We start from the raw sequence: 22,697 nt of genomic DNA on the forward strand, positions 1-22,697 counted from the left end.
TTTCTTTGAGCTGTTGCTTTAAAATGTGGTGACCACAGAAGATAACTCAAATCTGCAATCAATTCCAGCAACCAAGTGAATTCTTTTTTAACTTATAAATAAAGCCTAAAGGCAGCAACTTTGACAGGCAACAACAAAAGAATCACCCCATCAATAAAAGAATAACCTATAACTCATCAAATCCCAAATGCCAATATCTCTTACAAGCATTGTTTATAGCATTCACAGCCATCCTAAAAGGCATAAAGATATAGCAGTGAAAGCTTACCAAACCTACTACTCTTTTTATTAACCTCCTAATATGTACGCTCAACTTTACATTAATATATATACACACATATATATCCATTGGAAATGTGAAATAAGTAATTAAGTACTATACTGTACCTGTGACTAATTAATAACAGGAAGTGAGATTTTCATAATAGTATTATTAAGGCACATTCCTAATTACGATTGTTCTTTAGAGCTTCTTGGCAATCCGATATTAGTGGCTAGTGTAGTGGGTTCTACTTCTACACACAAAAATTACAGCTGCTACACATTCCTTGTGCTCAGAAATCTCGTGATCATCTGCAAAAAAGTCAAGCATTGCCAACTAATTTGTCATACTTTGAGAAATTAATATTCTCTCTTATACACTAGCATAACATAATCTGAGGGAAAGAAGCAACAAGCATTAAATCAAGTGAGCTTTCTTCCAGAATTAATAGATTGAGCTTTAATTCTATCTTTTTTTTTTCATGGTAAGTGAAATTCCCTTTTTTTTTCTTGGTTATCCTTATGTAATACATATTTGAATGAATCAGAAACCATTCGTGGGACAGAAGCAATAAACAAGAAAAGGTGTCACATGTGGTGAATGAGCATCTCTTTGCCAAGTGCCATGTTGTGTGACTCATGATTAAGATTATATGATCGGTTTTGAGTTATCAAGTGAGAAAGTCGTCCTCTCCCTCACATGCTCATAAGCTAAGGTTTTGCTTTTTCAGCCTTTTCTTTTCCTCCTTTGGAAATTCCCGTCCACACTCCAAAACCCAATCCCAACTTAAAAAAGTTCCCTCAAAACACAAATAGAATAGAATAGTAAAATATTTACAAATAAGTACTTTTAAGAAACAAGTTAAACTTTCTGTTTATGAAATTTAGTTAAATTTATACATTTATTGTCAATTGTGCCAATAGGTGAATATACGGTGGGTACATTTAGTTAAATTTAGTTAAATTCATACATTTATTGTCAATTGTGCCAACAAGTGTTGTTTTAGACAAAAAAATTTCATAAGACAAAAATATATAAGTGGAAAATTAAAAGATAACAGTCAAATAGCAATCACAAAGAGCAGAACCATTTGTCCTAATTGGCTTTTGAAACTAACAGTTTAAAACTACATTATGCACATAACTCTGACTAAGCCAATTAGATTCCAGCCACAATACAATTCTACAAAATTTAATCAGAATGTAGCACATAACATTAACATACCTTAACTGCAAGTTCTCCAATAGCCCAGCATGCATTATTTGCTATTGAAATAGCCTGATAAACTAGGCTGCAAAACAAGGAAAGAAGCAGTTCATATGGAAATTCATTAGACACAAAAGAGCACAATCGGTTTTATCATTCTACCTGCCCCAGTTTCGGACATATGTCCCTCCTCCGAGTCCAAGTCCTTCCCATACTAACTACAACAACACAAACACCATCATGTCAGTAAACAAAATAACTATATATTCTTAATCAGCTGAGGAATTTTGTAGAAGAAAAATTCTACAGATCGATGCAAAGTGAAGAAAACACAAGTCCTCAACCTGATCCATTACTTGAGCAGCATCCTATCTTTTCCAATAGTCTTCGGTACTACCTATACCACAAAAGAAAACCAGTTTATATTAAGCTATTCAACAACAAAGTGTTTTCATAAGTCATAACCAAATCAAATAACTCCTAAGCGATTTCGTAAATTTTGTATTAGGTCTTCTCTCTTTAAAGCCAAGATAAATCCTAAAAAGTTAAAACCCCAACACCAACAAGCATGGTTAACAGAACCGAAACGGCACTGATAGGGTCACCTTTTTTACCTAAATAAATTATTATAGAAAAAATTAATGAAATTGCATAATAAAATCATACATCTGAAGAGCTAACATGGCGAGGGGTGATGGAGCCTCCAATCTGCACCAGTCCATCAGCGGTGAACAATGTAATTCTATCCTCATGAACCCATTGAATTTCTGAGAAATCATTGAAACAAATTAGCAATATAGTACTTAGCAAATAAATTACACCCGTTGGGTGCAGCCCTTCTCGGGACCCTGCGTGAACGCGGGATGCTTGTGAACCAGGCCGCTTTTTTTTTTTTTTACTTAGCAAATAAATCTCATCAGCATAAAAGAGCAGTATATCATTTTCCAAAATGCAGACTCTGATGAAGGCAATCTCAGTTATCGATCAATTAAAACTTAAAAAGTACCAAATGCCATGAATCCAAAAAGCACTGCACCCTTCAATAACCTAAAAATCCTCTGAAAGTTTATAAATTATACTTGAAGAATACCTAACTCAACTAAAGCAGCAAAATCACTAGGCCTTGAAGAAACAAAATAACCATAACTTAGAGCACATAAACATCGAAAAGAAGAAGCAAAAGCTCCACCATTTCATTTCAACAAAAACTAATTTTAATTTTCAAGATTTCAGCTCAAATATTCTAAAAAAGCACACACATTTGAATATTATATATACAAAAATATGTTTCACAACTTGCACAATCACAACTAGCGCTACAGAATCAAATTCCGCAATTGAAATGAACTTCAATTACAACAATCAGTGAAAGGAAAATCCAGCTACTTGAATGAAATTTCAGGAAAAAGAAGGAAAGATTACCAGAGTCAGATTGGAACCACGGGAAAGATCGAAAAGGATCATCACCGGATAGGTTGGAAGAGTCATCGGTGGCTTTGACCACGATATGATGGCGAGAAGAACGAGATGATGAGAAATTGAATGAGGATCTGAAAAGCGGAGAGAGAGGAGATGATAGCGTGGAACGAGAAATTGATGCAAGAGAAGAAGGGAATCTGAATCTTGAGGAGATGATAGCGGTGGAAGAAGCCCTAGCAATGGCGGTGGAGTTTCAGCGGCGACCAAGCACCCCTTTCTTCTCTCCTCCATCGCGTTTTCTCTCTCCCTCGAGCTCTCTTTCACTGGCGCTCGACAGCGGTGGAGCCATATGCGGCGTCGTCGTTTCTTTCCTTCCTTCCCCTCTCCTCTCTTCTTCTCTTCTTCTTCCTGTGCTCCCCTTTTCTGATTTCTTCTCTTTCGTGTGTGTGAGTTGAGGGAGGATGAGAGTGCGTGAGTGAGGCTGAATGGATACGAAAAGGGGAAAAAATTTACCTAATGTGAGAGCGCAGCGAACAGAAGCGACGATGAAGACTAGTGATGGCGTGGTGAGTGGTGAGTGACGAATATGAGTGACTGGTGGAGATGGTGAGTGGTGAGTGGTGAGTGTTGACTGGTGATGGCGATCCCTTTCTCTGATTTGGGGGTGATGAGTAGCGCGAAGAAGGGAAAAGCTAAGGGTAGTGATGATCGAGTGTTATGTTTTCAGTGGCTAAGGGTTATGTTTTCTGATTTGGCTAAGTGTTTGTACGCATGTATCATTTGGGAAAAATTCAAAAAATTTACTAAGTGTTATTGGACATTTCACTTAGATACATTAGGCAACACTTTTGAAGCGCACCCAAAACTTAATAAATAGGCTACTCTTAAAAAGCGCTCTCTTTGATATAAAAGTGTACCCATAGATATTAACATACGGCTACGCTTTATAAGTGATTTCTATAATATCTAAGGCTACACTTTTTAAATGATGCCAGAATTGTGTTTCCTTTTCTCTAAAAAACAGGCAACACTGAGAAAAGCGTAGCCTATTCTATGAATAGGCTACGCTTTTCAAATGTAGCTTAAAAAAAGTGTGGCTGAATGGGTATTTTTCTTGTAGTGTCGGGAAAGAGTTTAAGCCTCGAGTTGAATAAAAGCACCTTTTGTCCAGGCTTAGAGGTTCTTGTTGAGATCCTCTTGTCATGCCACATTTTGGTCTTGTCCTTGTATAGCTTAGCATTCTCATAAGACTCAACTCTAAACTCATCAAGTTGATAGAGTTGAAGCAACCTCTTCTCTTCCACAGCTTTAGAATCAAAATTTAGGAACTTGGTAGTCCAATATGCTCTTTGCTCTAATTTCATTGGCAAGTGACATGATTTTCTATAAACAAGTAGGTAAAGTGACATGCCAATGAGGGTTTTGAAGGCTTTTATATTTGCCCATAGAGCATCATCTAACTTCTTGGACCAATCTTTTCTTGAAGCGCCCACAGTCTTCTCTAAAATTCTCTTGAGTTCTTTGATTGAGACTATGATGAGCGGATATTTTATACGCTTTTTGGCATTATTTTCATATAGTTTTTAGTGTGTTTTGTTTAGTTTTTATTAAGTTTTCATAGGTTTTAGTGTTAAATTCACATTTTTGGATTCTACTATGAGTTTGTGTGTTTTTATGTAATTTCAGGTATTTTCTGGTTGAAATTGAGGAGCTGGAGCAAAAGTCTAATTCAGAGACAGAGAAAGCACTGCAGATGCTATCCAGATCTGACCTCCTTGCACTCGGAAGAGCTTTTCTGGAGCTACCGAAATTCAAATAGAGCGTTCTCAACAGCTATGGGAATCTAAATTCCAAAGCTTTCTAATAATGTATAATAGTCCATACTTTGCTTCAGATTTAAAGGCCCAAAACTGGCGTCCAACGCCAGCCTCCTGCCCCCTTCCAGGCGTCCAACACCCAAGGAGCATAGACCAGCATCCAAACGCCCAGAGAGGATCTCCTAGCCTGTGTTCAATGCCCTACAGGCTTCCTAGCATGTGGATCTCATCAAAGCTCAGCCCAAACACTCACCAAGTGGTCCCCATAAGTGGATTTTAGCACTAAATAGATTGTTTTACCCTTATTAGTCACCTATTTAATATTTAAGAGTTATTTTACATCATATTCAAAGACAATCAGCCCTATTTTCATTTTACACGTTGTATTTTCCTTTTAGTATGAGTTTCTAAACCTCTTAGGTTGAGGGGAGGAGCCCTGCTGAGTTTTATGGATTAATAAAAGTATTACTGTTTCTCTTTCATCTGTGTTTATTCTCTATTCTTAGATGTATATTCGTTCTTCATCAATATGAATGCGTTGAACTGGCATAAGTTTATCACATTCTACATGGGTTCAGAATGCGTCTTTCATCGGACAATGATGAACAACCAGCTTGATTATACATCTCTCATACGGCTAATCCATGACTTCATTGGGGGCTTCTCGAGACACCAGTTCAGCTGATTTACCGGGAGATTAGGATCTCTGTGGTAAATGCTAGAACCCAAAGGCACAGCATCCTCTGATCCGGTAGATCCGACCTTGTGTGTACCGTTTTGAGTAGGATCACTAAGGAGGATGGACTGCAAGAGCTTCACCCTCAATCAGAATAGATCCGCACTGACCCTGGGGTTCAGATCTGGAAGAGTATTGGCAGCTGCCCAAACTAGCGTCAATCACATACAGCTTGCCATAGAAGGAATCATTCACACTTGAAGAAGATAATAATACCAAAGTTAATCCAGAAGGACAAGGCAACTCTAAACCTTAGCCAATTCCTTATCCCTGTTTACATTCATCTAGGTTTTAAGATTATCATTATAATTCCATCTTCTAAATCAAAATCATCAACTCTTCTATCTGCTTGACTAAGACCTGCAAGATAACCATAGCTTGCTTCAAATCATAATCCTCATGGGATCAACCCTGACTCACTCAGGTATTACTTGGACGACCCAGTGCATTTGTTGGTTTAGTTGTACGAAGCGTGGGGATTCGTGCACCAGACTATCACTTGGCCATTTGTCTGGGGGTGATATGGAGTAGCCACTTGGCCAATGGCGTTTGATCTATAGCAGAGGATATTGATGACCACGGCCAATGGCATTGATCACACACATCCTGCCATAGAAGAAGTCATTCACAAGCAAAGAGACAGTAATACTAGAGTTAATTCAGAAAAATAAAGCAACTCCAATCCTTAACCATATTCCTATTACTGATTTTAATTTATACAATATTTCTATTATTAATTACCCTTGCATCAATCCAACAACCTTCTGATTTGCCTTACTAAGACCTACAAGATAACCATAGCTTGCTTCAAACTACAATCCTCGTGGGATCGATCCTGACTCGCTCAGGTATTACTTGGACGACCCAGTGCACTTGCTGGTACAGCTATACGGAGTGTGGGGATTCATGCACCAAGTTTTTGGCACCGTTGCCGGGGATTGTTCGAGTTTAGATAACTGACGGATTATCTTGTTCCCTAGATCAGGTATTGTCTTTGATTTTTGCAAGAGTATTTTATTTCATTTTTCTTTATTTTCGAAAAAAATTTTAAAACCTTTTTTCAAAGTTTTTATTTTCAAGAATCCTTAGCTTTCTTTATTAGTCTTTTTTTTTTTTGTTTGAGTCTTTTTGTTTTGTTCTGGGTAATTTTCGAAAATTTTGAGTCTTTCTTTCAAAAAAAAAATTTCAAAAATAGTATCTTCATTTAAATCTTGTGTCAATCTTTAATTTGGTGTCTTCTTGTGTTTTTCTTTGAAATTTTTGAAAATTTTATATTTGGTTTTCAAATATTTTAAGTTTGGTGTCTATTGCATGTTCTTATGTTCTTTGAGTTTTGTTCTTTTTGTTCATCTTAATCTTCAAAGTGTTCTTATTTTTCTTTTTATTTTGATCTTAAAATTTTTACGTTTGGTGTCTCTTGGTGTTTGTCTTCAAAATTTTTGCATAAGTAGTGTCATTAGATCTAAAATTTTTAAGTTTGGTGTCATTTTGTTGTTTTTCTCCTTCTTCATTAAATTCAAAAATAAAAAAATATCGTTTCTATATTTATTTTAAAAATATTTTCGAAAATTAAATAAAAAAATTCAGATTTTAATTTCAAAATTATTATCTTATCTTATCTTATCTTAGTTTTAAATTTTAAAATCAAATCTTTTTAAAATAATTTTTTTTTCAAAAAAATCATATCTTTTTCAAAAATTTTATCTTATCTTATTTCAAATTCAAAATTTTAAATTCAATTTCAAATTCTAAAATTTAAATTCTAAAATTCAAAATTCAATTTTCAAAAATTCAAATTTTCAAATTTTAAATTTCAATTTTAAATTTCAAAATCAAATCTTTTTCAAAAATCAAATTTCAATTCTTATCTTCTTCAACCTCTTTTCAAATCTTTTCTTTTAATGCTTGATAATTTCTTATCTTATCTTTCTTTTAAAATTTAAATTTCAAATCTTTTTGAATTAGAAACTAACTTTTGATTTTGATTTCAAATCTTTTTAATTTAAAACTTATCTTTTCTTAACTTCCTTATCTTATCTCTCTTACCTAACTTATCTTATCTTTAATTTAATATATTTTCTATCTTATCTTCTTTTAAATTTTAAAATTAAATTTTTTTCAAATTTTTTTAATTTCTTATCTCATCTTTTCTAATTTCAAATTTTGAATTCAAATCTTTTCTAACCATCTATGTTATCTTGTTTTCAAATCTGTCTTAATTAGTTTCTTATTTTCTCTCTCTTCTTTTTCAAACTTCCTAACTAACTCCTCTCTTTTCTTATTTTTGAATTCTCTTCTATTTCTCTTCCCACTTTTTCGAAATTCATACTTAAATTTTCAATTATTTTTAATTAATTAACCTTAATTTTTGAATTTAATAAATAAATAAGATAAAATCAAAAAATATTTTAATTCTTGATTAAGTTCTCTACTTCTATTTCTTCTTCTACTCCTTCTATCTTCATTTTTCTTTCTCTTCCTCTACCTTTCTTCATCATGAACCCAAATGGGAATGAGGAGTTCAGAAGAACTCTGGGGTCATATACAAACCCCACTGCTGATTTCTATGGAAGAAGTATTAGCATTCCTCACATTAGAGCAAGTAGGTTTGAACTAAACCCTCAACTCATTACTAGAGTGTAACAAAACTGCTAGTACTCTGGACTTCCACAGGAAGAACTTACAGAGTTCTTAGTAGATTTCTTAAAGATTGCTGACATAGTACACAGTCAGAGAGTATACCAAGATGTCTACAGAGTAGTGCTATTTTCTTTTGCTATAAAGGATCAAGCAAAGAGGTGGTTGGATAACCAACCTAAAGCAAGCTTGAAAACTTGGAAACAGTTAGTAGACAAGTTTTTAAATCAATACTTTTCTCCAAGAAAGATAACCCAGCTGAGGTTAGACATCCAAGGCTTCAGACAAGGAGATAATGAATCTCTTTATGATGCCTGGGAGAGGTATGAAAGGATGCTAAGAAAATGTCCCACTGAAATATTTTCAGAATGGGTAAAATTAGACATCTTCTACTATGGACTTTCAGACATAGCAAGAATGTCTCTGGACCACTCTGCTGGTGGTTCCATACATATGAGAAAGACCATTGAACAAGCTCGCGGGCTTATTGAGACAGTTGCCATTAATCAATATCTGTACTCATCTGTTGAGACTTCTATGAAAGGAGAGGTTAAGGTAAAATTTACTGAACCTAACCCTCCAGAATAGGATGGCCCATTGACTCAGCAACTGCATGCCCTTACCCAGCAACTACTGGAACTACAAGAGGCTTTGCGAGAAACTCAGGCTTCTAACAGGAATGTAGAAGCCCAGCTGAGTCAAACAAGGCAGCAGTTATCTAAATAGATAACAAAAGAATGCCAGGCTATACAGCTGAGGAGTGGAAAATCCTTAAACACTAAACCTCAGTACAATAAAAGATCAAAGGAAATAAAGCCAGCAGAGAAACACGAGACAGGTGTCAAGGACATCTCTGAGGACATTGAATGCCCAAAGAGGAATGTCACTGGCATTCAACACCAAGAAGGGATATCCATCCCTGGCGTTGAACGGCCAATTGAGGACACCCACAAGGGCGTTGAACGCCGGGAAGGGGGCAGCAACATGGGCGTTGTACGCCTAAGCAAGGGAGTCTAGTTACATACTGATAATAACCTTCCTAAGCAAGCTATTAACCCCCTTCCAAACATAGCATTCGGCCTCCATCAACCAAGATTGATGAGTATAAGGCTAAGATTCTATTTCCTCAGAAACTCTGTCAAAAGGAAAAAGATAAACAGTTTACCTGTTTTGCGGAGTATCTCAGAACATAAGAGATTAAGATCCCTTTTGAAGAGGCTCTTGAACAGATACCTTCTTATGCTAAGTTCGTGAAGGTCATTTTGAGTCATAAGAAGAATTGGAGAGAGGCAAAAATAGTCCTCCTCACTGAAAAGTGTAGTACAATCATTCAAAATAGCTTACCAGAGAAACTTAAAGATCCTGGAAGCTTTATGATACTATGCATTCTAGGTGATGCTTGTACAAGGACAGCTCTATGTGACCTTGGAGCAAGCATCAACCTAATAACTGCTTCACTAATAAAGAAGCTTTGCTTGACCGATGAAGTCAAACTAACCAGCATATGCCTTCAACTTGTTGATGGTTCTATTAAGATGCCACCAGGAGTAATTGAAGACATGATTGTCAGGATTGGACCCTTTGCTTTTCCCACTGACTTTGTGGTGTTGGACATGGAAGGGCACAAGAGTACATTCCTAATTCTAGGGAGACCCTTCCTAGTTACAGGACGAACCCTCATTGATGTTGAAAAAGAAGAAGTAACCCTGAGAGTCAATGAGAAAAAGTTCGTACTGAATGCTGTAAAAGCCATGCAGCATCCAGACACACCAGAGGAATGCATGAGCATTGACCTCATTGATTCCCTAGTGGAAGAAGTAAACATGGCTGAAAGCCTCAAGGAAGAGATGAACGACATCCTTACTGATGCCCAGCCTGAATTAGAGGAACCTTTGGAAACCCCTGAGGAAAATGAGAAACATTTAAACCTTGAGCTCAAGCCATTACCATCCTCCCTGAAATATGCATTTCTGGGAGATGGAGGTAATTACCCTATGATCATAAGCTCTGCCTTAAAACCACATGAAGAAGAAGCACTAATTAAAGTGCTCAAAATGCATAGGACTACCCTTGGGTGGACTATAAGTGACCTTAAGGGTGTTAGCCCGACCCGATGCATGCATAAAATCCTACTGGAGGATGACGCCAAACCAGTGGTGCAACCACAAAGGTGACTAAATCCGACCATGAAGGAAGTAGTACAGAAGGAAGTCACTAAACTTTTGGAGGCTGGGATTATTTATCCCATTTCTGATAGCCCCTAGGTGAGCCATGTCCAAGTTGTCCCCAAGAAGGGAGGCATGATAGTGGTTCATAACGAAAAGAATGAACTGATTCCTATAAGGACAGTTACAGGGTGGCGTATGTGCATTGATTATAGGAGACTCAATGATGCCACCAGGAAGGATCACTTCCCTTTACCATTTATTGACCAAATGCTAGAAAGACTAGCAGAGCATGCTTTTTATTGTTTCCTGGATGGATATTCCGGATACAATCAAATAGCAGTAGATCCACAGGATCAAAAGAAGACAGCATTCACATGCCCATCTGGCGTGTTTGCCTACAAGCAAATGCCGTTTTTCCTGTGCAATGTACCTGCCACCTTTCAGAGATGTATGCTATCCATCTTCTCTGATATGGTAGAGAAGTTCCTTGAAGTATTCATGGATTACTTTTCTATTTTTGGAGACTCATTTGACTCCTGCCTTGATCATCTGGCCCTAGTTCTGAAAAGATGCCAGGAGACAAACCTAGTTCTAAACTGGGAGAAATGCCACTTCATGGTAACAGAAGTTTCCTAGGACATGCAGGATTTTACAAAAGGTTCATAAAAATTTTTTCGAAAATTGTAAAACCCCTGTGTAATCTCTTGGCCATTGATGTTCCATTCATCTTTGACCAAGAATGTCTGCATGCCTTTAAAACCCTGAAAGCCAATCTTGTCACTGCTCCTATCATCTCTGCACCCAAATGGGACTTGCCATTCGAACTGATGTGTGATGCCAATGATTATTACATTGGTACAGTTCTAGGGCAGAGACATGACAAACTTCTGCACGTCATTTATTATGCCATTCGTGTTCTAAATGACACGTAAAAGAATTACACTACTACAGAAAAGGAATTACTTGCAGTGGTTTATGCCATTGACAAGTTCAGATCCTACTTAGTAGGATCCAAGGTCATTATCTATACTTACCATGCTGCTCTAAGGTATCTACTCACTAAGCAGGACTCTAAGCCCAGGCTCATAAGATGGGTATTACTCCTATAAGAGTTTGATATAGAAATTAGAGATAGAAATGGCATAGAAAATCAAGTGGCTGACCACTTGTCTAGGATTGAACCAGTAGCAGGGACTTCTCCTCCCTCCACTGATATATCCGAATTATTTCTAGATGAGCAACTCTATGCCATCTGGATAATACCTTGGTTTGTAGACATTGCAAATGACAAGGCTATAAGGTTCATTCCTAAGGAGTTTAACAGGCAGCAAGCCCGGAAACTCATGCATGATGCAAAGTATTATCTGTGGGATAAGCCATATCTCTTTAAGAGATGCTCGGATGGAATAATCCGATGCTGTGTGTCTGAAGAAGAGGCACAGAGAATCTTATGGCATTACCATGGCTCAGACTATGGAGGACATTTTGGAGGTGAGCGAACAGCCACCAAAGTTCTCTAAAGTGGCTTCTGCTAGCCTACTCTCTTTAAGGACTCTAGGGAGTTTGTTTGTAACTATGATAGTTGCCAAAGGGCTAGCAACCTCCCTCAAACACCTACATCCTTGTAGCAGTAGATTATGTGTCTAAATGGGTTGAAGCAATAGCAACACCCAATAATGACACAAGAGTAGTGATGAAGTTCCTCCAAAAGAATATCTTCAACAGATTTAGTGTCCCTAGGACACTGATTAGTGATGGAGGTACTCATTTCTACAACAAACAGCTGGATTCTGCCTTAAGCTGTTATAGAGTTTGCCATAAAGTAGCAACACCGTATCATCCCTAAACAAATGGGTAAGCTGAAGTCTCAAATAGAGAGATAAAGTGAATCCTAGAGAGGAAAGTAAGCGCCTCTAGAAAGGATTGGGCTAGAAAGCTTGATGATGCTCTGTGGGCATACAAAACAGCTTTCAAAACCCCTATAGGAACATCACCATATCAACTGGTGTATGGAAAGTCCTATCATTTGCCTGTGAAACTAGAACACAAGGCCTATTGGGCTATTAGATTCCCCAACCTTGATGCTAAAGTAGCAGGAGAGAAATGGCTGCTCCAACTAAATAAGTTGGATGAATTCCGCTTAGCTGCATTTGAAAATGCAAAGATCTATAAGGAAAAAGAAAAAAGGTGGCATGACAAGAAAATATCTTCCAGATTCTTTGAACTAGGACAGAAAGTCCTGCTCTTCAACTCAAGACTCAAATTATTCCTTGGGAAACTCAAATCCTGCTGGAAGGGACCGTATGTGATTACTAGTGTATCACCTTACGTGCACATAGAACTTCAAGGTAAATATCCTGAAAACAGGTTCACTGTCAATGGATGGAGAGTTAAGTATTACCTTGAAGGAGATATAAAGTCAGGAGACTCAACACTGGTACTAAGTTAAGTGTAGTGAAGTCCAGCTAAAGACATTAAAAAAGTACTTGTTGGAAGGCAACCCAACCTTAATTAACTATTTTTATTTTCCTTAATTTTATTTTTCTTTAAGTTATTTCTTTAAGGTCATGATCATGTGCAACAGTCAGAACATAGACAGAAATGTTAAGCAGTGAAAACAGGACACTCTGGATGGAGTGTTACTGGCGTTGAACGCCAGCCAAAGAGCACTGGCTGGGGTTTAACACCCCCAAATGGGCAGCATAGCTGGCATTGAACGCCAGCCAGGGAGCAGACCCTGGGCGTTCAAACGCTAGTATAGAAGGCAGGGAATCTGAATTCCCTAGCCTCTCAGAGCCAGTAGGTCCCACAGAAGCTTCACCTACCCCACCTTCTTCTACACTATTCTTCCCCATTGATCATATTTGCTCGAGGACGAGCAAAACTCTTAAGTTTGGTATTGCAAAAGCTTGGCTTTCTGACTTCTACCACCCCTGCAAAGAGCTATGAGGGAAGAATAACAAAGGCAAAGGAGTGACATTGAAGAGATCAAGCACTACATTGGATCCTCAATGAGGAGTACTAGCCGCCACCGTTAAAGGTGGATTCGTTCTCTTAATCTCCTTTTCTTATGTTATTTTTCTATTTTCTGATATGCTGTATTGTTCTCTTGTTCTTATTGCATGATCATTTCCATCTATGTCTTAAGGCTATAAAATGTTTCATATATCTCCCACCTTGCTTAAAAGAAAATTTTATTTTAAAAGAATTGAGAGATACATGAATTTTGAGTTTTGTAATAAGAATAGTTTAATTATCTTGATGTGGTGACATTGCTTTTGTTTTCAGAATGTATGAATGAATAGTGCATATTTGAAATTGAAATTAAGAATGTTTTCTCTTGAAAGAATGATGATAAAAGTGAAGTATTATTAATCTAAAAAATCCAAAAATTGATTCTTGAAGCAAGAAAAAGCAGCAAAAAAAGTGAAAAAAAGCATGTTGTAATAGAAGAAAAAGAAAAGCATGTGAAAAGAAAAAAAAAGAGAGAGAAACAAAGCAGAAAAAGCCAATAACCCTTTAAACCAAAAAACAAGGGTAAAAGGATCCAAGGCTTTGAGCATCAATGGTTAGGAGGTCCTAAAGGAAATAAAATCTTGATCTAAGCGGCTCAACCAAGCTGTCCCTAACGATGTGCTTGTGGTGTGAAGGTGTCAAGTAAAATGCCAAAACTATTGAGTCAATAATATTATCTAAATTCTAAGTTCTTAAAGAGACCAACACTTTGAGTTTCAATGAATAGTGAGTTACCAAAACTATTCAGAAGCAAAAAGCTACTAAGTCCCGCTCATCTAATTGAAACTGAGCTTCATTGGAAACTCTGAGATTTATTGTGTCTTAATCTTCTTTTTATCCTATTCTATTTTTAGTTGCTTGGGGACAAGCAACAGTTTAATTTTGGTGTTGTGATGAGCGGATATTTTATATACTTTTTGGCATTGTTTTCATATAGTTTTTAGCGTTAAATTCACATTTTTCGATTCTACTATGAGTTTGTGTGTTTTTATGCAATTTCAGGTATTTTCTGGCTGAAATTGAGGAGTTGGAGCAAAAGTCTGATTCAGAGACAGAGAAAGCACTGCAAATGTTGTTCGGATCTGACTTCCTTGCACTCAGAAGAGATTTTTAGGACCTACAGAAGTCCAAATGGTGCATTCTTAATGGCTCTAGAAAGCTGACTTCTAGACCTTTCCATCAATGTATAATAATCCATACTTTGCTTCAAATTAGAAAGCCCAAAAGTGGCATCCAATTCTAGCCTCCTGCCCTCTTCTAGGCGTCCAGCGCCCAAGAAGCACAGACCAGCATTTTTAACGCCCAGAGATGACCCCCTAGCCAGCGTTGAATGCCCTAGAGGCCTCCTAGCATGTGGATCTCATCAAAGCTCAGCCCAAACACTCACCAAGTGGGGCCCAGAAGTAGATTTTAGTACTAAATAGACTGTTTTACTCTTACTAGTCATCTGTTTAATATTTAAGAGTTATTTTACATCATATTTGAAGATAATCAGCCCTATTTTCGTTTTACACTTTGTATTTTCCTTTCGGTATGAGTTTCTAAACCTCCTAGGTTGAGAGGAGGAGCACTGCTGAGTTTGATGGATTAATAAAAGTATTACTATTTCTCTTTCATCTGTGTTTGATTCTCTATTCTAAGATGTATATTCGTTCTTCATCAATATGAATGCGTTGAACTGGCATAAGGTTATCACATTCTACATGGGTTCAGAGTGCATCTTTCATCAGACAATGATGAACCACCAGCTTGATTTTACATCTCTCAGACGGCTGATCAACGACTTCGTTGGGGACTTCTCGAGATACTAGTTCAACTGATTTACGGGAAGATTAGGATCTCTGTGGTAGAGGATAGAACCCAAAGGCGCAGCATCTTCTGATCCGGAAGATCTGACCTTGTCTGTGGCATTTTCAGTAGAATCACTAAGGAGGATGGGCTGCAGGAGCTTCACCCTCAATCAGAATAGATCCGCACTAACCCTGGGGTTCAGATCTGGAGGAGTATTGACAGCCGCTCAAACCAGTGTCAATCACATACAGCCTGCCATAGAAGGAATCTTTCACACTTGAAGAAGACAGTAATACTAGAGTTGATCCAGAAGGACAAGGCAACTCAAAACCTTAGCCAATTCTTTATCCCTGTTTACATTTATCTAGGTTTTAAGATTATCATTATAATTCCATCTTCTAAATCAAAACCATCAACTCTTCTATCTGCCTGACTAAGACCTACAAGATGACTATAGCTTGCTTTAAACCACAATCCTCATGGGATCGACCCTGACTCACTCAGGTATTACTTGGACAACTCAGTGCACTTGCTGGTTCAGTTGTACGAAGTGTTCGGATTCGTGCACTAAACTACCACTTGGCTACTTGTCTGGGGGTGACATGGAGTAGCCACCTTGTGCTTGATCCCATACTTGTGGGGAAGAGCTTCTAATTGTTTGTTTTAGAAGTTTCTTCCTCCATCACTATTGATCAAGGTTCTCAGAATCCAACCCTATTGAATATATTCTTCTTGAGGAATTTAAGCACCATCTTAGCATTATTGGTGGGTAATGACACTGCCTCTACCTAGTTAGAAACTTAATCCACAGCCACTAAGATGTAATTGTTTGATATAAAAGTGAAAAAGCTCCCATGAAGTCTATCCCCTAGACTTCAAACAATTCCACCTCTAGAATGAGATTTTGTGGCATCTCATGTTTCGTGGGTAAGTTGCTTGTTTTCTGACATTGTTGACACATCTTCACAAATTTCCTAGCATCCTTGAAGATAGTTGGCTAATATAGACCACATTGGAGGACTTTCGCTACTGTTCTATCTCCACCAAAATGGCAACCATACTCAGAGTCATGGCAATGCCACAAGACTTCTTTAGTGCCTTCATTTGGGATGCATCTTTGGATTATGCCATCCAAGCAACTCTTGAACAAATATGGATCATCCCATTTTTTGTGCTTTCAAAAAATATTAAAACATCAAATAAATACGATTTCATATGTTTAAAGAGGTTCAATTAGCAATCAAGTAACAAAATACAACTCATTCGTGTTTAATTTATTAAACCTTATCTCTCGGTATTAGCTCACAAAAATCGATTTCTTCTCGATGACTTCTAGCTCGGTTGCTCCCTAATATTTGATCAAAAACAACTTTTGAACATATAATTCATGATGATCGAGCGTTCATCATAAATTCAGAAAGAGATTCCTCACCTAAGAAATCGGATATGGTTGTGAAGAGGAAGAGATGAATACGTTAATCGGTTTACAACCTTCGTTGGAGTTTTAAAACTAAACGACCAAGCCTCAGAAAACTTACCGACTATGGAGGTTCAATTTTTCTCTCTCGTTCTTTTTCTTAACATCACGTACGAAAAAAAATGAAGAGATAGTTCTTGAGATTATGTACGGAGAAGAAAAAGAAAACAGAAGGTGATTGAAAATTAAATAAAGAACCGTGAATGTTATAAGGGTGAATCATCAAATTAAATTAATAAAATATTAATATACTAAAATATTAGTATCCAAGAATATTATTATTAAATAAAATATTATTATTACTTTTTTTGCATATTCAAAATTAGCTCATCAAACACTACTAGAAAATTAGTTATTATAGACGGATATTTTCGACGGATTTTATCCCATGGAAATACAGACGGAATTTCAGAGGAATTTTTTGTTGGAAAACAAAAAAAATAAATTAGCATAAATTACAGACGGAAAAGAAAATCCGTCGATAATTCTGTCGGTAAAATTATTTTTTTCGTGAAAAATGATTACAGACAGAAAATCCATTTGTAATTAAATAGACAAAAAACTACATTTTATTAAATTATTACAGACGGATTTTCCATCTGTAATTTAAAATTTTTCGTCAGAAATAATAAGTTAAACCTATCATTACCCGAGCTCCATTCACAGCACACAAATCAAACCTAGCATTCCTCACCCTTCTTCTCCGTCAACGACTCAACGGGCTACTTCTTCTTCTTTCTTCACCCACAACGCCACCACCAGCCACCCTAACCGCCGCAGCTACCTTCTTGTCTCTTTTAATAGTGCTTCAATTTTCTAGCTAGCTCCTTATTATTTATTTTTTAGTTTTGAAATTCGTAAATATTTTGATTATCGGTTTGGGCACTTTGTGTTTGTGTTGCTGATCTTATCGGCTTCTTCCACATCCTCAATCCAATCGTTGTATCATTCCCTTCCAGATCTAATTACTAATTTTCGTTTCTAATTCAGTCTTGCTAACCCTAAAATTCATAACATGCTTTGGGATCTTATCCACGGAATCTTCCCCTCTAATTTGTTGAATGGATATCAAATTAGGGGCGAAGATCGAAATCACTTGATTTTATTTTTCATTGAGGAACTATTAGCTACTCAAGTGGCAAAAAGATTAAAGTATGCATGAGTAATGATTCGTGTGGGTATCTGCTTGATCATAATTGTTTTGTTTTGGTGTGCCTTTCAATCTCTCAAGCAAATGCAGCTTCCGGAATGGCGGTCCATGATGATTGCAAGTTGCGGTTTTTGGAGCTCAAGACAAAAAGGACTCACAGGTTCATAGTTTTCAAGATTGAGGAGAATCAAAAGCAAGTCATTGTGGAGAAGCTTGGTGAGCCAGCTCAAGGCTACGAAGATTTCGCTGCTTGCCTCCCTCCTAATGAGTGCCGCTATGCTATATATGATTTTGAGTTCTTGACCGAAGGCAATATCCCCAAGAGTAGGATTTTCTTCATTGCATGGTAATCAGATGTTTGCTTGTTTGTTTGTTCATATGCCTGCTGGTTGCTTTTGCTGTTGATTGATATTAATTTGATTTTCGTGTGCCTTTGTGCCTTTGTGATATTAATTTGATATTCTCGTTATAAATTAATCTCTAAACAGTTGCAGTTGGAAATGTACTTGTTGGAGAGCAAGGCAGGTGCCATAGTTTGTGTGCTTTTGGCCCTTTTCTTCTTGGGGACATGGCCTGCTATCTTGACTTTGTTAGAGAGGCGAGGGCGTCTTCCTCAGCATACTTATCTTTATTACTCGCTCACCAATTTCCTTGCTGCTCTTTTCATTGCATTCACAGTTGGTGAGATAGGCAAGAGCACACCAAGTGAGCCAAATTTTTTAGCTCAACTTGCTCAGGTGAGTCTCTTAAAAAATGGCTTTGTAAAATATACGTCCTTGAATGTTCCAAATTTTCCAAAAGCTCTATGTTTTGGATCCCTGATAGTTACACACTAACAAAGTTTATATGCCTACAATTGGTTCAATAATTTACTTATGTGCAGGATAATTGGCCCTCTGTTCTGTTTGCAATGGGGGGTGGTGTGGTCCTAAGCCTTGGGAATCTGGCCTCGCAATATGCTTTTGCTTTTGTTGGGTTGTCAATTACTGAAGTCATCACTGCAAGCATAACTGTTGTTATAGGCATAAATTAACTGATCACACAAAAATTATAACAAATTCAGAATAATGTAGTTGAACATACTGTGTCAGGATGAGTGTGCTTGTGCTACGATCTTATGTTACTTGCAATAATTGTTACTTTGTTAGCTTGCTTTCTCACTGAAATTTTGCTGCACTATCTTGTTCCAACTCTAATAGGCACAAGCTTGAATTACTTTTTGGATGGAAAAATTAATAGAGCTGGGATTCTTTTTCCTGGAGTTGGTTGCTTTCTGATTGCAGTTTGTCTAGGTTCTGCTGTTCATTCTTCGAATACTGCTGATAATAAAGTCAAGCTCAGCAATTTATCAAGTGATTATAACGCTAGATTAGTGTATGTGTTGTTAGTTACAATTAATTTGATACGTGAACGTGACTATTGATTATAGACGTTAGATAGTTGCTCCTTTAATGACTGATTATAATTGCTTCTTGATTTTGACCTTGTACTTCATTTCATCCTTGTGCACCATTGCCTTAAGGAAATTATTATCAAAGCCTCTATTTTAGCTTCATTTTTGGAAACAAAATTACCAAATGCTTATGCTTTGGGAACTTAGTAGTGATTATGTACAATAATCTAAATTTGTGAAAGCAATTGTTAGAGTGTACTAAAAACCTAGTCAACCAAATCAATTAATGTTACAAGCAGAAGCAGTAACTCGGCAAATGAGGAGACTCTTTTTCTGCATTATTTTTCTTTTATGAATTGCATTTCTTAAAGACCATTTTAAGTACAGTCTGCAGTTCACTGTTCTTAAGGATCATTTATTTCCATCTATTTTTGTTAATTTTAACATTCTACTTTTGGAAGTCGAAGCAATCCAGTTGGTTTGAATTTTGGTTTCTAAATGACTACTATTTGACAAATGCCATGTTCATTGTTTGTACTTTTCAACATATTTTCTTTGCTAGTATTAGCATCCATAAGTTCTAGTTCTATTGTTTCAGTTCAGGGTTTCTTTTTCCATGTAATGATTAGCATAATGCGAATCTAATGAGCAAATTTTCTTCTTTTCCCAGGGACTCTTTCATAGAAGGAGGTAAGAAGCTCAGATAAGGTGTAATTTGCTATCTTCAACTTATGTTTTAGGCATTCAAAGTTAAGTTTTAAGGTGAAACATTTCCAGCAATTATTTTCTGCATGAAATGCGTTGTTATACAAATGCTATAGCTACCTTAGTTGTCCTTTATTTTGATTTCTTTTAAGATAAAATTGTATCACTATAATATGATTCACATGGTGGCTGACCATTTTCGTGCACAAACTCATTTAGGTCTTGACGTGATTTGCACTGATAGGACATTGGTCTTTTATGAGAAGCAAGAGAACTTGTCAAAATTATGAGATATTCTTGCAGTTTATGCTTGGCTAGATAAAGATGTTGGCTATGGTCAAGGTGAGTTTTTATACAAGTGGGCCACTTGAATCTCACTTATTTGATTCTTTTTTTTATTATTATTATTTTATAGATAGCAATATTATATTTTGATATTCCTATTGATTTAAGTTTGAAGATCACAGAAGATCCTATTCCTATTTCAGTATTAGTGATAATTTCATGTAACTGCTTTTTATTGTTCTTTTTATTGTCAAAAGGTGACTATTCCACAAGTATGCTTGAATTTGAACAAAAAAATAATTTATTATGTTAACAATACTGATTTTTTTTAATGAAGCAGACGAATGAATTTTTAGTTAAGAAGCAAAGGAATGAATTTGCCTGGCTATCCTGAAACAAAAGGAATCCTTACTAACTTACAAGCATGTCAAATTTAAAGACAACACTTTTCTTTTTCTATGCTCCCTCATTAATCAATACATACAGGAGAATACTATGTATGCCATATGTTCTTTTCTTCTTCCTTATGCTTTCTCTCTTTCTCCTTCCTTTTTTATTTTATGGATTATTATATATATTATATTAGTATTTCATATTGTTCTAGCTAGACAAGCAAATTGGTTGCTTATCATTTGCGAATCTGATATTCTGGTGAATTTAAAAATGGTAATTATTTCATTAAGTAATAAGTATCATTCATTTAAAAATAGGTGTATTTCCTGTAAAAGCTTCTAAATTTGAAAGGAGATGATGGTTTCAGAATGAATGAAGTGCTTGTGTCATTGTTGCCAAAGATGTTCATGGAAATTGCTGGAAGTTTAGGCATATCTATAGAGGTGCTAATACTATATATATATATATATATATATATATATATATATATATATATATATATATATAGCTTTTCATGGTTCAAGCGAATTTGAATTTTGTTCTAACTGTCTTGTTTCTTAACAGGGACTCCTCGCAGGCACCTATTGACCACTGGATGAAGCAATTTTGTGATCCAGAAGAAGCTTGTAGCTGGTGATTCCATTGTGTTCTTGAGAGCTAAGGATGGTGATCTGTGTGTTGGGATAAGGAGGGCCAAGAAGGTGGCAGTTGGAGGTGGCGAGGTGTCGGTGTCATCGGTGGTTGAAGCTGTGAGTTGTGGTGTTAATGGAAGGCCATTTGAGGTTGTGTACTATCCAAGGGGAAGCTCACCTGAGTTTTGTGTTAAGGCCTCAGTTGTGAGAGATGCAATGAAAGTGAGGTGGTGTTTTGGGATGAGGTTCAAGATGCCCTTTGAGACTGAGGATTCTTTTAGAATCAGTTAGTTCATGGGAACCATTTCTTCTGTTCAGCTTCTTGATCCCATTCATTGGCCTAATTCTCCATGGCATCTTCTGCAGGTACATCTTTTAATTGCTATTGTCAAATTTCTAATGAACATAGATTTGTTTCTTGGGTTAATTTTGTCATGAGATATTTATTTACCTTATTTAATCAAAAGTAACTACAGTGGTAACAACTCCTTTTTGGTTCTTTTTTCTAATAATTGCCTTATTTGTTGTCTGAGTGTAGATCGGATATAGTAAGGTAGACATCCTCTGCTCAGAAAGTGGGAAGCAGCGAATAATTTACATGTTCCTAATGAGGTAATAATGCTAACCTTTATAATTTACATGTTCCTAGTTATATTTCTACCCATATGAAATATTTTGTTACCTAATTGGTCTTAATTAATTCTCTACTGAATTGGAAGCAGAGATAGACTGCCTCAATCGGATATACATTCGGCGGCGGCATGTTTGGGATGAATGAAGTGAAGGGTGGCAGTCCGTACAGTGCCCGAACTTATGCTGGTGGTGATGGATCAAGACAACCAACTAAACTTGAGTTGGAGCAAGCATTCCACCAAAGCAAGTATATTGCCACCATCACTAAGAAGCTCAAGAAAGAATGAAGCTATCCATAAATTAGGATATTGAATTCTGATGAGTCCACTAGTTACTTATCATCTAATGTATTCAGATTGTATTATTGCATGGAAATAATTGCTTCTTATTATAAAGAAAGTGTTTTGTACTCATTGGTGTGTTTTTCTATTTGTACCATCAATAAAAATTTGTATTTATTACATTTATATTTATTTTGTATGAAAACAAGTTTATTTTGCAATGGAAAAACCTAAAAAAAATTATATTTTACTTTACTGACGGATTTACAGACAGATTTTCTATCTGTAATCAGAGTGTGAGATGATTTTTCAAGGTTCAAATTACAGACGAAAAATTTGTCGAAAAATCTGTCTGTAATTGCAGACGAAAAATCCGTCGAAAAATTCGTCTGTAATTACGGACGGAAAATCCATCGGAAAGTTCGTTGGCCCAGGGAAATGGATGGAGAATTTACAGAGGAAAAATCCGTCGATAACTAGGAAAAATCCGTCGGTAACCAAAAATCCGTCTGTAATAAAGATTAAATCTGTCTGTATTAATCCATTTTCTAGTTGTGAAACTAAATCTAACCATGTCACTCGAATTTTGTGAATCCTAAGGTATAGAGCTGAAAAATTCCGTTGTTAAAAATTTGAAATGTTACAGGACGTGCCTACTGTGGCACGATGGAGGAGTGCGATGCAAGGGCAGAGGCGC

At 36.5% G+C, this 22,697-nt stretch overlaps 2 protein-coding genes across 19 annotated transcripts; one reads left to right on the forward strand and one right to left on the reverse strand.

The window, feature by feature from the left end:
- Window positions 1-1,486: 1,486 nt before the first annotated feature.
- Window positions 1,487-3,599, reverse strand: LOC112772746 (uncharacterized). 2 transcript variants are annotated; one of them, XM_072225705.1, is made up of 4 exons: window positions 2,891-3,599; window positions 2,135-2,235; window positions 1,813-1,865; window positions 1,487-1,686 (listed from the first exon to the last, which is right to left on the reverse strand). In XM_072225705.1, the coding sequence occupies exons 1-3, from the start codon at window positions 3,176-3,178 to the stop codon at window positions 1,862-1,864; spliced, it is 393 nt and encodes a 130-aa protein (XP_072081806.1). In that variant the 5' UTR covers window positions 3,179-3,599; the 3' UTR covers window positions 1,487-1,686; window positions 1,813-1,861. The 2 variants fall into 2 exon arrangements, with proteins under 2 accessions (XP_072081806.1, XP_072081807.1); XM_072225706.1 differs by having other exon boundaries at window positions 1,584-1,686; window positions 2,135-2,176; window positions 2,891-3,378.
- A 13,580-nt stretch (window positions 3,600-17,179) lies between these two features.
- On the forward strand, window positions 17,180-22,186 carry LOC112769345 (probable ureide permease A3). Of its 17 annotated transcripts, none has more exons than XM_072226024.1 (10): window positions 17,180-18,024; window positions 18,167-18,415; window positions 18,562-18,700; window positions 18,878-19,052; window positions 19,742-19,833; window positions 19,996-20,118; window positions 20,772-20,897; window positions 21,019-21,452; window positions 21,625-21,698; window positions 21,809-22,186. In XM_072226024.1, exons 1-5 carry the CDS (start codon window positions 18,022-18,024, stop codon window positions 19,776-19,778), a joined length of 603 nt encoding a protein of 200 aa, XP_072082125.1. In that variant the 5' UTR covers window positions 17,180-18,021; the 3' UTR covers window positions 19,779-19,833; window positions 19,996-20,118; window positions 20,772-20,897; window positions 21,019-21,452; window positions 21,625-21,698; window positions 21,809-22,186. The 17 variants fall into 17 exon arrangements, with proteins under 17 accessions (XP_072082125.1, XP_072082132.1, XP_072082124.1 ...); XM_072226031.1 differs by having other exon boundaries at window positions 19,742-19,820; window positions 21,806-22,186; XM_072226023.1 differs by having other exon boundaries at window positions 19,742-19,820.
- The last annotated feature ends 511 nt before the right edge of the window (window positions 22,187-22,697 follow it).

This window comes from Arachis hypogaea, chromosome 18, assembly GCF_003086295.3.
Source record: "Arachis hypogaea cultivar Tifrunner chromosome 18, arahy.Tifrunner.gnm2.J5K5, whole genome shotgun sequence".
NCBI classification, from domain to species: domain Eukaryota; kingdom Viridiplantae; phylum Streptophyta; class Magnoliopsida; order Fabales; family Fabaceae; genus Arachis; species Arachis hypogaea.

Bases quoted from the DNA above. Each gene is read 5' to 3' on its own strand.
- LOC112769345 (XM_072226019.1), top strand. The intron at 18,416-18,561 runs GTGAGTCTCTTA...ACTTATGTGCAG, and splicing joins TTTTAGCTCAACTTGCTCAG to GATAATTGGCCCTCTGTTCT. The intron at 19,053-19,741 runs GTATGTGTTGTT...TTCTTTTCCCAG, and splicing joins GATTATAACGCTAGATTAGT to GGACTCTTTCATAGAAGGAG.
- LOC112772746 (XM_072225705.1), bottom strand. From the start codon at position 3,178: ATGGAGGAGAGAAGAAAGGGGTGCTTGGTCGCCGCTGAAACTCCACCG. The intron at 2,236-2,890 runs GTAATCTTTCCT...ATGATTTCTCAG, and splicing joins GTGGTTCCAATCTGACTCTG to AAATTCAATGGGTTCATGAG.